Source organism: Populus euphratica, unplaced genomic scaffold (assembly GCF_000495115.2).
Source record: "Populus euphratica unplaced genomic scaffold, PopEup_1.0 scaffold3.1, whole genome shotgun sequence".
NCBI lineage: Eukaryota > Viridiplantae > Streptophyta > Magnoliopsida > Malpighiales > Salicaceae > Populus > Populus euphratica.
This window is the reverse complement of record NW_011499847.1, coordinates 2,687,072-2,700,011: the sequence shown is the minus strand read 5'-3', so window position 1 is coordinate 2,700,011 and position 12,940 is coordinate 2,687,072. Positions and strand designations below refer to the sequence as shown.

General features: G+C 35.7%; 2 protein-coding genes across 5 annotated transcripts; one reads left to right on the top strand and one right to left on the bottom strand.

Annotated features, from left to right (window-relative positions):
• Nucleotides 1-615: 615 nt before the first annotated feature.
• Nucleotides 616-5,745, top strand: LOC105142184 (phosphatidylinositol/phosphatidylcholine transfer protein SFH3-like). Of its 3 annotated transcripts, none has more exons than XM_011049709.1 (15): nucleotides 616-788; nucleotides 1,617-1,764; nucleotides 2,177-2,438; nucleotides 2,560-2,659; nucleotides 2,745-3,011; nucleotides 3,121-3,198; nucleotides 3,307-3,408; nucleotides 3,546-3,595; nucleotides 3,704-3,803; nucleotides 3,919-4,011; nucleotides 4,114-4,212; nucleotides 4,514-4,634; nucleotides 4,869-5,242; nucleotides 5,341-5,412; nucleotides 5,501-5,745. In XM_011049709.1, the coding sequence occupies exons 2-15, from the start codon at nucleotides 1,719-1,721 to the stop codon at nucleotides 5,534-5,536; spliced, it is 1,800 nt and encodes a 599-aa protein (XP_011048011.1). In that variant the 5' UTR covers nucleotides 616-788; nucleotides 1,617-1,718; the 3' UTR covers nucleotides 5,537-5,745. The 3 variants fall into 3 exon arrangements, with proteins under 3 accessions (XP_011048011.1, XP_011048002.1, XP_011048016.1); XM_011049700.1 differs by having other exon boundaries at nucleotides 616-792; XM_011049714.1 differs by lacking the exon at nucleotides 616-788 and adding an exon at nucleotides 1,478-1,531.
• Nucleotides 5,746-6,848: 1,103 nt separating this feature from the next.
• Nucleotides 6,849-12,399, bottom strand: LOC105142168 (phosphatidylinositol/phosphatidylcholine transfer protein SFH6-like). 2 transcript variants are annotated; one of them, XM_011049689.1, is made up of 15 exons: nucleotides 12,150-12,399; nucleotides 11,892-12,008; nucleotides 11,192-11,492; nucleotides 10,983-11,082; nucleotides 10,628-10,894; nucleotides 10,466-10,543; nucleotides 10,262-10,363; nucleotides 10,111-10,160; nucleotides 9,855-9,954; nucleotides 9,599-9,697; nucleotides 9,397-9,510; nucleotides 8,875-9,007; nucleotides 7,880-8,283; nucleotides 7,253-7,330; nucleotides 6,849-7,160 (listed from the first exon to the last, which is right to left on the bottom strand). In XM_011049689.1, the coding sequence occupies exons 2-15, from the start codon at nucleotides 11,923-11,925 to the stop codon at nucleotides 7,140-7,142; spliced, it is 1,881 nt and encodes a 626-aa protein (XP_011047991.1). In that variant the 5' UTR covers nucleotides 11,926-12,008; nucleotides 12,150-12,399; the 3' UTR covers nucleotides 6,849-7,139. The 2 variants fall into 2 exon arrangements, with proteins under 2 accessions (XP_011047991.1, XP_011047984.1); XM_011049682.1 differs by lacking the exon at nucleotides 6,849-7,160 and having other exon boundaries at nucleotides 7,214-7,330.
• Between the last annotated feature and the right edge of the window lie 541 nt (nucleotides 12,400-12,940).

The window sequence follows — 12,940 nt, the reverse complement described above, 5'->3', positions numbered from 1 at the left end:
AATGTTTTTATTATTATTGTTCTTGACATTTACATATTAAAACAAGTGGAAAAATATTTTAAAAAGTTTTTATTTGTTATATTTTTCAACCAAAACGCAATAAAAATGCATTATTAATAGAGGAACCTAAGATCACCTCTTTAAATTTTCTTGAGTGCTAGAATCACAATTTAAACTTAAAAAAATCAAGAAATGAATCATATTTTTTTAACTACCAAGTCAACCACTTCTGATTCTAACCAAAGATAGATAGGCAGGTGCACAGGAATAATGCTAGAAAAGGAAAAACAATCTTAGTGTCTGAAGATTCTGCCGGTTATATATTTCAAGATTTATGAGATCCATAAGGGGGCTTCACTCCTTCGATATATATGAGATTTGGAGAAGAAAATAGAATATACGTGATAAAATTGATATTATTATAGTAACATATAAAAAAGCAGGAGGAAATTTTGCCGGGAAAAAGGAGAAGACGTCATGCAAAGTTAGTTAAAGTTTCTTTGGGAGTTTGTTAAAACCAAAATGAAGGGAGTTGCTTGCATTTAGCTATGGCTACATCTCTCTGATCTTTAACTGAAAGACAATGCCTTTATATTTTAAATTAGACCATGTCAATAGAAGAAAAGAAATTAAAAAGAGTTATATATATTCATCGACTTCTAATTCTGTCAATATCATCTTCGGTGTACATTTTATAATTAGCACCCCCTGTTTGAGAGATTAACGCGAGTCTGTCTTAAATTCTCTCTTATTTGCACCCTTCGGATTCTTTCCCTACATTCTTGCCAGTAGGTAATTTCTTTTCCTCCTCTTCTCTTCCATCTTCACTGGAAAAACCTAATTGTTCCTGCTTCAAATTCTTGCATTTTTCTCACCCTTTTTGGGAATTAGCTCCTTCATTTGCATGGATTGAGAAATGTATGTTTTTCTTATGGAGAATTCTTTTGATTTTATGTTGGCTAGAATACATACATTTGAAGTGTTTAGATGCGTAAACATGTATGGTTCTCTTCTGATTATTAAACTTTTAATGTCCATACATGTTTCCATTACGAAGGTTTGATGTTTGAAGCTCGATCCGGACAAACCATATAGCCAAAGATAAACCATGGACAAAACTCCCCCTTCCCCGTTTTGCTTGTATTGAGAAATGGGGTTGTTTCCTCGGCGAAACTTATGTGGTAGCTTCGGGCAAGCTTTTCAAGCACAAAAACTAAAACGATATTGCTGTGCTATCCTCTATAGGGAATTAGAAGATGTCCATGATGCTGTGACCTTTCACTTGATTTATTCTCATTCCAGTTTGATCTGATAATTTCCTACTATTATTTCCCTTTGAAATATTGATTGTGTAATATTTTTGGGCTTTGTTGTTGGATGTGTGGAGTAATTAATATGATGTTAATTCGTTAGTTTCCTATCATGCTTAATATTCATTTTTGACCCTTTTTATCTTCCTTGTTATCCTAGCCGATCCTAAGCCTAAAATAATGCAAATGTATTCATTGCATTTGACTCCTAAGATTTACAGGTTGAGAAAATTGTTATGTAATTTCAGTTGCATTGGATTTGTCTCCTTTCTGATCTTTTTTGTCTTCATTTTGATATGGTCTTAGGCCTGAAAATATTATTAGTGAGGGGCAATAGTTTACCGGGTGCTTGATTCTCCAGCTACGTTTGAGATCACAAATAGATCATCAGCACTGCAAAATTTAGCCATGGCTGATACTCTGTCTGGACCACTTGATCCACCTATCAAAGGGGGTAAATGTTCTAAAACATCGATTTTATTTGATGAGCTATTCTTGTTCAATCCTTTTGTGATTCTTGCCTCCATGTTCGGCATATATATATACATATCTAGTTGCTCTACGAAGCCAGAGCTTTTCTGCCTTCAATTTATCTCTTTACTTGTTATATTCGCAGCTTAAATTGGAGTTCTAATAGATAAGGAAATATGGATTTTGGCTGATAAGACGGGCCATCCTTTTGGTTCTTTTGTAATGCTATGGTTTATAGAAACCCTGGAAAGGAAATATGCAGCAAACGGAAACGATACATTCCCTTGCTGAACAACTCCTTTCCCTATAATGAGTTACTTTGAAATGTGCTGACTGAAAGTAGTTCCATTCAAAATTTTGAAGTTTTTGCATTCCATTGTTGATGATTTGAGCAGGTCATGAAAAATCCGATACTGAACACTCTGAGGATGAGAGGAAGACAAAGCTTGGATCATTGAAGAAGAAGGCAATTAGTGCCTCGAACAAGTTCACGAATTCCTTGACAAAGAAAGGACGCAGACACAGTAGAGTAATGTCTATTTCAATTGAGGATGACCTTGATGCTGAGGAATTACAGGCAGTGGATGCGTTTCGCCAAGCACTTATTTTGGATGAACTACTACCCTCTAAGCATGATGATCACCATATGATGCTAAGGTTACTTTCTATTTTCAAATCATTAATGTTTAGAATGGCATGTTCAACAACTCTCATGAAAATCACTTCTTTGACCTGCTCTAAGCTGCCTGGTTTTTTCACATATTGTATCACGACACAGATTTTTAAGGGCCAGGAAATTTGATGTGGAGAAGGCAAAGCAAATGTGGTCTGATATGCTCAAATGGAGGAAGGAATTCGGCGCTGACACAATCATGGAGGTAACCTACTTGCCTACATAAAAGATTTAAGAATGTCACCATATGGTAGTTTCTGAATTATTTTGCTTACTGGTTCTTCATTCAGGAATTTGAATTCAAGGAAATAGATGAAGTCTTGAAATACTATCCGCAAGGATATCATGGAGTTGATAAGGAAGGAAGACCAGTTTACATTGAAAGACTAGGTGAAGTTGATGCTAACAAGCTGGTACAAGTCACAACATTGGATCGGTATATGAAATACCACGTGCAAGAGTTTGAGAAAACCTTCAATATCAAGTTTCCAGCCTGTTCGATTGCAGCGAAGAAGCATATTGATCAGAGCACCACTATTTTGGATGTGCAAGGAGTGGTACGTGAAGATTATTACTGCTAGAAAATAGGCAACTATCAGACATTGAATTGCATCAAGTTTACTTGTTGTGCTATTAGAATAACACTACAAGAATGTTCATGGCCAGGGGCTTAAACAATTCACCAAAACTGCAAGGGAACTTATTAGCCACATTTCAAAGATTGATGGCGACAATTACCCTGAGGTAATCAGCTCTATCGTTTTAACTTTATTTTCTGCTTGTTTTCTTCCCTTAGATGAGTAAATTATTCTCGTTTCGCCTAATTCTATTTGAATGTCCTGATTATTGTAGACCTTAAATCGGATGTTCATCATTAATGGTGGTCCTGGATTCAGGCTTTTGTGGAGCACAGTTAAACAGTTCATTGACCCCAAGACTGCCCAAAAAATCCATGTAAGCATTGATCTATTTTTCTCAGAATAAAAAATAAATAAAAGAAAAGAATGAATGAAAGAAAAATTCTATAAATCTCCAAACTAAGCCATTGCTGTAGAGTCACTAATCTGTTGTGTTGTAACTATTTTTATCAGTTTCTGGGTAACAAATACCAGAGCAAGTTGCTTGAAGCAATTGATGCTAGGTAAGTTTATTCTTGATGACATGAAACTTCGCTTTTCCAACGCCTTTTGAACTCGTCTTCTGACACTCATGGTGCCCTCTTCTTCTTCTTTTTCTGGATTATAACCAGTGAATTGCCGGAGATTTTTGGTGGTACTTGCACCTGTGCCAATAAGGGTGGCTGTATGCGTTCTGATAAGGGTCCATGGAATGATACGGACATAATAAAGGTACATTTTTTCCCGCGTATGATTTTGTTTTTGTTGATTACATTTCTTTGTTTGCCGAGCATTTCATAAGACAAATAAGAAAATCATGTATCCTTCTTTCATTTTAATGATATAGATGGTCCAAAATGGTGAAGCCAAATGCCACAGGAGAACTTTTTCAGGAATTCACGAGAAGGCAATCTCTGAAGATGATCAGCCATGCATCAAGGTACTCATTATCTTGTGACCTTCTCTATTCACATCTGAGACACCCAATTTCATGCCAATGATTGATTGCCTAACATTTTTTTGGTTGTCTGGCAACATGAAGACGAACGCTTCTTTCAGCAAAGAAACAGCTGCTGATGCTACTGATTATGGACATCCAAGGAATCACGGGGAACATCAGATTCTTTCTCCAGTTCCAGAAGTGAGTTATCAGGATTCAAATCTGACATTGCGAATCCTTAGTAATATGTTTGAGCTTCGTAAAATTGTTACATTATAAATTGGAAAGTCATCAAGTTGCATCCTTCGCTAATCTCAGAATTTTGTTCCTCGTATACTTGCCTTTGTAACTTGGAACGAACAGATTTTTGGGTGTTCTTTCCGGTGAAACAAAATATACTATATCACAACTGCTACAATGAACCATGTCAAAATCTTCGAACATTATTTGTCACCTTTTGATCTTCTGTATATTCATTTCCGATGTTCTCTGTATATTGCAGTCTCCCTTGAGCAAAGGGAACAAAAGTGACCAAGAGTATGATTACTCCATTCCAATGGTTGAAAAGACCATTGATGCTGCTTGGCCTACACGGCAGAATAATAGATATGACCTCTCTAAAGGTATATAATTTGTCCTTTTCATACACATCTTTCATAGAATCAGTAGTTCTCATCAAAGTTTAGCCTTATCAAAACCACATGAATGTCTTGTTTGACAAGTTTATAATTTTAACACAACTTCTTAAAGTACCTCATATTTTAGCATCGAGAAGGAAATGTTTTGTGCACTGCCAAACTTTTGAAATCTTTCTGGGATTCATATGAACAAAACTTTGCTGTCTGTCAATGCTACAGAGTCTCGCCTAGAGCATGATGTTTACAAGGCTCAAAGACGGAGCAGTCAGATAGTAAACGGGATAATGGCCGTCATGATGGGAATTGTCACCATGGTTCGCATATCACGCAACATGCCTAGAAAACTTGCTGAGGCTGCTGTTTACGGTAGTCAAGTTTATGCTAATGAAATGGCTAAAAGCCATGCATTGCCAGCACCATCCATCTCTACTTCTGAATACAAGAACATGATGTCGCGCATGGCCGAAATGGAAGAGAAGCTGAATGTTCTCAGCTCCAAACCTCAAGTCATGCTCCCTGAGAAAGAGGAAATGCTGAATGCTTCTATTAGGCGGGCCGATTGTCTTGAGCAAGAGCTATCAATAGCCAAGAAGGTACCCACTCGGTTTTCGCTTATTTTATCTGGAGCTGTTTCCATTGTGGGAAAAAAATATTCAACTGAATGTAATGTTTGAGCTTTTTGTTTGTCCAGGCACTTGAGGATGCCCTTGCTAAACAGCAGGAACTCCTAGCCTACATTGACAAGAAAAAGAAGAAAAAGAAAGTAAGTTTACATGATCTCTGATACTGCTCGGCAAAACTGAGCCATGCATGAAACATTGTTCTAATCAACCGTCTGTTCATATTTTCAGATTTTTGGATTTGAAATTAAGAGTTCATGCAGATGAAAGTAACATATACTGGGACCGAAAATGGTGGCGGTAGAGATTTTTAGCCCCACAATACCAGAATGTTTTCAGACCTTGTCTGCCTTGTGCAACACTGAACTCAAAGCTCGTGTATTTTATTTATTATTGTTATTATATACAATCATCTTCATGATGTGATTCTGTAAATTGAACAAAGACCTAGTTTAATGTCTAGCCTTCAACACCTAGCGTGGTGCAAAGGTTGGAATGAATTAATTAAAGAAAATTGAAGGTGCGAAATTCATCACAAATTAAATTAGCCCAACAGGTCTGTCTCTCGCTAAACCAGAAAAGATAAATAAATATTGGTAATAAAGAAAATTTAATTGGTTATGGATAAAACTCCATCACCATTCACCCCCGGGGCTGATTAAGGATAATCGGAAATCAACCTCTATTATTGAGTTCATCCGGCCACCTAATTTTGATTATTAGTCAAATAGGGACAGAAAAGTTTTGAGCTTTTCATGGACTTCTACCCTACTTCTAATTCTCAGAACTCATCAAATATATACTTTGGCCGTTAAATTCTTGAAGTCTATTTTAATCCTTAATTGGAAAATATGTTTGGATGGCCCCATGATTTGTCTCTTTTATTCCAATCTTACTATTTTAATATTAATGTTGATTTGTATACACGTGTAGAAACGTCCTTGAAGTAAAAAAAAATGCGTACAAATTTTTATCTGAAATATTCTGCTTTGTCTAGCATTTTTTTTTTTTTAAAAAAAAGGAAATAACCGATGGCCATGATTTCCTTTAATTTTTGACGCATAAGGCGTTGTTATTATTGATATATTTAATGATAAAAAAAAATACATTTTGGCTTTTTTTCACGTTTAAAAAGATTCGGCGATTTTTTATGATTGATATTAATCACCAAAACAGGAAATAACTTTAATTTTTCTGCAACAAAGCATGTGAGATTTAACGACGACGGGTTTAACTGGAATACAACCATTGGTCGTGCGTCTATGTATTCACAAAAAAATGAACAAAAAATTCAGGGCTTTAATATAAACATATGATATAAAATATAAGATTATAACGATAAAAACCATGCATGCACGTTAAAAATATATTTATTTTTGGGTTTAAAAAATAAACATTAAAAAAAATTTGAATTCTTTTTTCTTTACATCAATTTTTTTTTTAATTTTAAATTATTTTGAGATGATCATGTTAAAACTGATTTTAAAAAGAAATAAAAAAATATTATTTTAATACCTTTTCAAGTAAAATATTAAAAAAAAAAAAAACAAAGCTTACATAACCACAATCAATATCACAAATTGTCTTTGGTGATAAAGTGTGTTTACCAAAGTCGCCGTAGTCAATAACTCTTCATACACGAGGTCCCAAACAAGATCTGGGAAGACAGTGCTCATGCAACACAAGGTCTGGTCTGTGTTCTTCCCAAAGTGACAGAAAATTACATTAATTGAGAAAGAGTTGTATCCCAGCAAAGACAACATCAGTGATCGTATGTCATACACTCTGTATGCGCACACTCGTCTAGAAACAACAACTACGAGTACCCGATGAGAGCGCCATCATAGTCTCTAACTTGGCAAAAACGTTTTTACCAGCAGAACTTCTTTTTCTGATATGCAGGAAGAGCAATGTTAGCCACACGGTTTTTTAAAAAAATAATGTAATTCCTACATAGAATTAAACAGAGATCTGTCTCCCTACCCGGCGGAACTTGGCTTCTTCTTGACTGTCTATGTAAGCAAGCAGCTCTTCCTGCCTCATTAAAGCTTCATATAAAGCCTGCTCAGGAAGCAGAAATGATTTAAGTCATCACAAAACTTGAGAAGAAAATCCATGAAACAAACTAAATGCAATTAGACTAACATATGCACATTTGTGAAGAGATACAAAATTTTTGCAATAAAAGCTTTCTGACATACCCCGAGAGTAAACTATTCAAAAAGCTAATAAGCAATTAGAATTTGCATTTGATAGCTGAAGTGGTCTCCAAAATATAAATTGACCCACAGCCGTAAAGAGGTAACAACACTGAATGGTATGCAGTAAGATCATGGAGATGTGCCTTAAGAGTGAAAACTAGAGAAAATTGAAACAGACAGGCAGAAGCCCAATTGGTGATGATTCTAGTATAATGCTACGAGAATCATCACATTGCAGAAGCTCATGTTAAAAATAAAAAAAAACACCATCGCATGCTACATGCAGAAGTTTCTTAATGCAAGCTCACAGATTTGATGTTGAACAATACATTCGCCTAATGGAAAAGGAGCTATAATGAGATCAATGTGTCTGCAAGTAGATGGAATTCTAGCCTAAAGAAAATCACACCTTTTTAGTTGCAATCAGCTCTGCTTCCAACGCATCCACACGACAAACAGCAGCATTCAGCAATTCCTCTTTCTCGTAAGGCATCACTGATGGCTTTGCTTGAAGTGTATCAACTTTCTCCTCAAGCTCACCAAGCCTTTTCAGTACAGAGGAGAGAAGGTCTGCCTCAGTAAAAGCAGAAGTTGGTGAAGAGGGAAGGCACTCCTCTTTTTGAGGTGCATCAAGAGCAGGTTCAGGAGAACTCTGGTCACAATCAGACAAGGTGTGCGGAAGCCTTTTGGTTACTTGGGATGCCAGTGAGCGGAATAGAGTAAGAAGTGTCATAAAGAAAGCCACAACAGCTACAAAAATTCGAACATGAACCCCTTCTGGAGTCTTTTCAGTGTTGGGCTGGGGGGTTGTAGCTGCATCAGAAATTTTCAATTTCAACGTCTACTAAAATAAAATAATCGAGGGAATGCATTAAATCAAACAAATTTTTATGCATGAATCATATTAAACACTGAACAGGATAAAATAAAAAACTACACTAAAGTAGATTCCCTAAATCTGACTTATCACTAGGAAACATTTACTAGACACAGCCTCTTTTTCTTTTTTTTTGGAAAGAAATAGTCCCCGCCACTACTTTGATCTAGGCCCTTCTTTGGGATGGGTAATAATTATTCCCCATGCTTGTACACAACTAACTGTGATGAGGTAGAAAGGAAATTATGAAGCACTCAGAGCCAGACTTCTTTTTTCAAAAAAAAATCATTGCACAATTCTAAGGAACCTTAATGACCTATTTCATATCAAGTTGAAAAGTGGGGAGAGGATTATGCATTGTACTTGGGCCGAAAAGCAAGTGAGTATAAATTCACAGGCGAGTTGCTCTCCTACAATCATATGAGGCTACAACATTGTAACCAACATAATTAACAGAGGCCGTGGACAAATGCATAGTAATACACTAAACATGATACAGTAATACACTAGAATATACTTTTGCTGACCTTTGGAAACAGAAGGCCTCTGGATGGATGCTTGCTTTTTCCATTCAGCATCAACAACTTTGTCAACCATGGGAACGTATTCATCATACCCTGAGAAGTTAACACCATATCCTGCCTTTCCAACTACCTTAGCCTGCAAATTCAATGAAGAAAATAAATATAATGAATATGACAAGACCAGGCCTCAGCACTTGACCAGCTGCTAGATACCATAATTGGTTACTTCAGACAGTATAATTGAAAATTGCCAGTTCCGGATGACATTTTCGCTTTGCAACTGCTCAGAGCAGAAATATTTAAGAGTGCAGAAGAAATTCCCAGGGAAATAAATAATACAAAAGGAATTGCTAGAATAAATAAGAAAAAAGACATTTTAAAACAGAACTCAACCCTGTGGCCATGTCACTTCATCATTCATTTTGACTGTGTAAAGTAACAATCATAAAAAAAAAAAAAAACATTGTGTATTGCAAGAACAGTGTCTCAAAATAGCAGGTAAAAATTCAAGGATAAAAAACATACTTCTTCACGAACAGGTGTCAGTCGAAGATGGGAATAACTTTTCAGTGCTTTAGGGGAAGTGACATCTTCAGCTTCAGATCCTGACTCTGCAGTGGATGTATCGCTGCCTTTGAACTGCCTCATGATACCAAGGCAATGTGCTAACATTAGGAAAATCAAAATTTGCACATGTCAACATCAAGATGAAGATAGAGAATCTCACCATTGGATACTGTGGCTTAGTATAAGTAATAACCTTGCCTTCGCTGTTTAAAACTTTTACAACCTGCCTGCCTCGGCGTGGTTCACCGTTAAGAACCATCTGCAACAATATCAAAGTGATCAAATTTTTCATTTGTTTGTTGCTTGTAGTTTGTATACCACAAATTAGCACGTACAGCCAAGGAGGTTGGTGGCGCGGTGATCTAACAATTATAACAGCATGCACATCACATATATTAAAGTACACAGTAAATAACCTTCAATATTTCTGGGTTTTTCCATGGTCCCTTATCAGACCGAAGGCAACCCCCCTGATCAGCACATGTGCACGTACCACCCAGAAATTCTGGCAATTCACTGCGAAACTTGCAAAGTTCTGATAAGTGAGAATACAATTTGTGACATTTATATTAACAAATATCAAGAATTTCAAAATAAAAGGTTGAGTGAGAATCATGCAGTAGAAATTACAAAATAGATATGTATTATATAGCTAATTCCAGCCCAATTCACCTGGCATCAATTATCTCAAGCAATTTGGTCTGGTACTTGTTCCCGAGAACCTAAATTATTTCCAAAATACAAACATACATGGAGTTAAGAAATTGTAACAAGCATATGCCAGCAAATTCCAATACATAGGAGAGTAGAAATCTTAACATACATGAATCTTTGATGTAGTTTTAGGATCTAGAAAAGTCTTTATAGTGTTCCACAAAAGCCTAAATCCAGGACCAGCATTGATGATGAACATTTGATGAAGTGTCTGCATCAATTAAAGCAGTGCAACAAATCCAGTTTCAAGTACCCAATAATGATAACACTTCAAGCAAGGGATTATCAAAACAACTAAAATCAGATTGCAAACCTCAGGGTAATTGTCACCGTCAATCTTCTGAAGCCGCGTGATGAGATCCCTTGCTGACTTGTTAAAGTTCTTGAGGCCCTGAATGAATAGCAAGAAAGAGAAGAAATAAGCAGTTGACTGAAATCTTGATATACATGTGCTGCAATGTTACAAGTAACATACCACGGCTTGAACATCTAAAATAGTCGTGCTTGAATCTATATGCCTCTTGGCAGCAATAGTACAAGCTGGAAACTTTATTGCGAAACTTTTCTCAAACTCCCGCACATGGTATCTCACATACCGATCCATGGTTGTAACATTCATAAGTTTGTTAGGATCAACTTTTCCCAACCTTTCTATATAAACAGGTCTCCCCTCTTTATCCACACCATGATTACCATGAGGGTAATAATTCAAAACTTCATCCAACTCCTTAAATTCAAAATCCTGATAACATACAAGGTAAATTTTGGTGAATAGGGGAAAATGTCAAATAGCAAAGCATTTCAAGGGAATTGTTAGATAACATCGTTACCTCCATAATGGTATCAGCACCAAAATCTTTTCTCCATTGAAGCATATCAGCCCACATGTGCTTAGCTTTTTCATTGTCAAATTTCCTTGCTTTCAAGAACCTGAAGGATATAAATCACATAAGATTATAGGCCATTATTACTTATCAAACCATGAGAAAACATGAGACTCGAAAAGGTACATAATTCATTATGGGTCTCAACAGATTACCTCAACATCATATGATAGTCATCATGTCTTTCAGGCAATAACTCATCCATAACCAAAGTCTGTCGAAATCGATCAACAGCCTGTAATTCCTCAACATCTCGAACATCCTCGATGGAAACAGAGCTAACTCTTCCATCACCCTTTCTCCTACTCTTCTTCTTCAGAGAATGCTTGAATTTAGTAGATGCATTAAGCGCTTTCTTTTTCAACGACCCAATTCTAGTTCTCCTCTCATCCTCAGAGTTCTCAAAATCAGATTTCCTCTCTCTCCGCTCATCACTACTATAAAACCCCTCAAAACCTGCCCACATAAATAACACCAAAACATTAACACAAACAAAAGAAAAGGACTTTCTAAGTCAAAATTCATAGCATCAATTTTGCTTCCAGTAAAGTAAAGTAGTGTAGTAAAATTTAACTCAGAAAGAATTAGAAATAATAAAAAATAATAATAATGCTTATCGCTAAAAATTACAATTTAAAACGTAAGGAAAAAAAACAAAAAATCAAGCAAAAGCGTAGCAATCTAAAGTGAGAAAGAAAATAAAATAAATACAATTAAAAACCCAAAAAGCAGAGAGGTTAAGATAGATTGCTATGATTTAAAGCGATCGAGGCAAATAAAAAAAAGTTATTTAAAAAACGTACAAGTATGAAACTTTCAGTGAAACACTAAAATCAGTAAAAAAAAAACACTCACAAGGTCTGGCGAATCGATCCAACGGACCCGACATCACAAATTGATGCAAAGCACCTGAATTTCTCTCGATAAAATCAAACCGATCACCGCATCAATCACCGATAACAATAACTTCACCTACAGATAATCACAGCCGATATATAATTCACATTTCAATAAAAAAGATTCAGAAACCCTAGAGGAAAATCAAGACAGCATTTGACAAAGATTAGGAGAAAGAAACGATGAATGCAGCATAATGTATGGACTAGGTAGTACCTGTTGTTAGTTAGTTAGGGATATATGATAAACAATTTATATTCCTTTAACACGGATCACGAGTTAGATCGGATGGTTACGAACGCATGAAATCAGCGCAAGAGGAATTATAATCTGTAAACGGAAGGTTGGTTACAAAATTAGCTGCTGTTGATGATAATTAGTAAATATATAAATAAGAAATAGGGGAAATAAATTAAATTCGCCGAGTATCTCGACAGCAAAACGAGAGCCGTTTTTGTTGCGGAGATGGAGGGGGAGGGAGGAGGGGTGTTTGTTAGGTTTATAGTAGGGGAGCGAATCGTGGGTGGTTGGGTCGTAGGGCCTACTCGTTTTCGTTTTTTATTGATTTTTTTTAGGTTGCTGCCATGTGGCAGATGGAGAGTCGGCTGGGCATTGAATTAACAATGTGCCGGTGGTTTTTTTTTTTTGACAGATAGGCTCATTATATATTTGTTTTTAGAGTAATATAAGAAGATTAAATTTTAAAGTGTAATGGACATTACATTTATGATAACCGGAACATAACAGTCACTGGGTGAAAAAAATGGCATGCGAAACGACATATAGTATTAGAGAATATTATTTTTTTGTTGCAAAGCCGCCTTTTTTTAGACCATGAATGAGAATGAAGTTTACCGCGGTTTGAGTTCTATGATTTTATGTTTTAATAATATTTTAAAAAATTTTATTTTTTATATTATTTTAAAATTAATATTAAAAAAATAAAAAATATATATTTTAATATATTTTTAAATAAAAATACTTTCAAAAATAAACATAACCACATC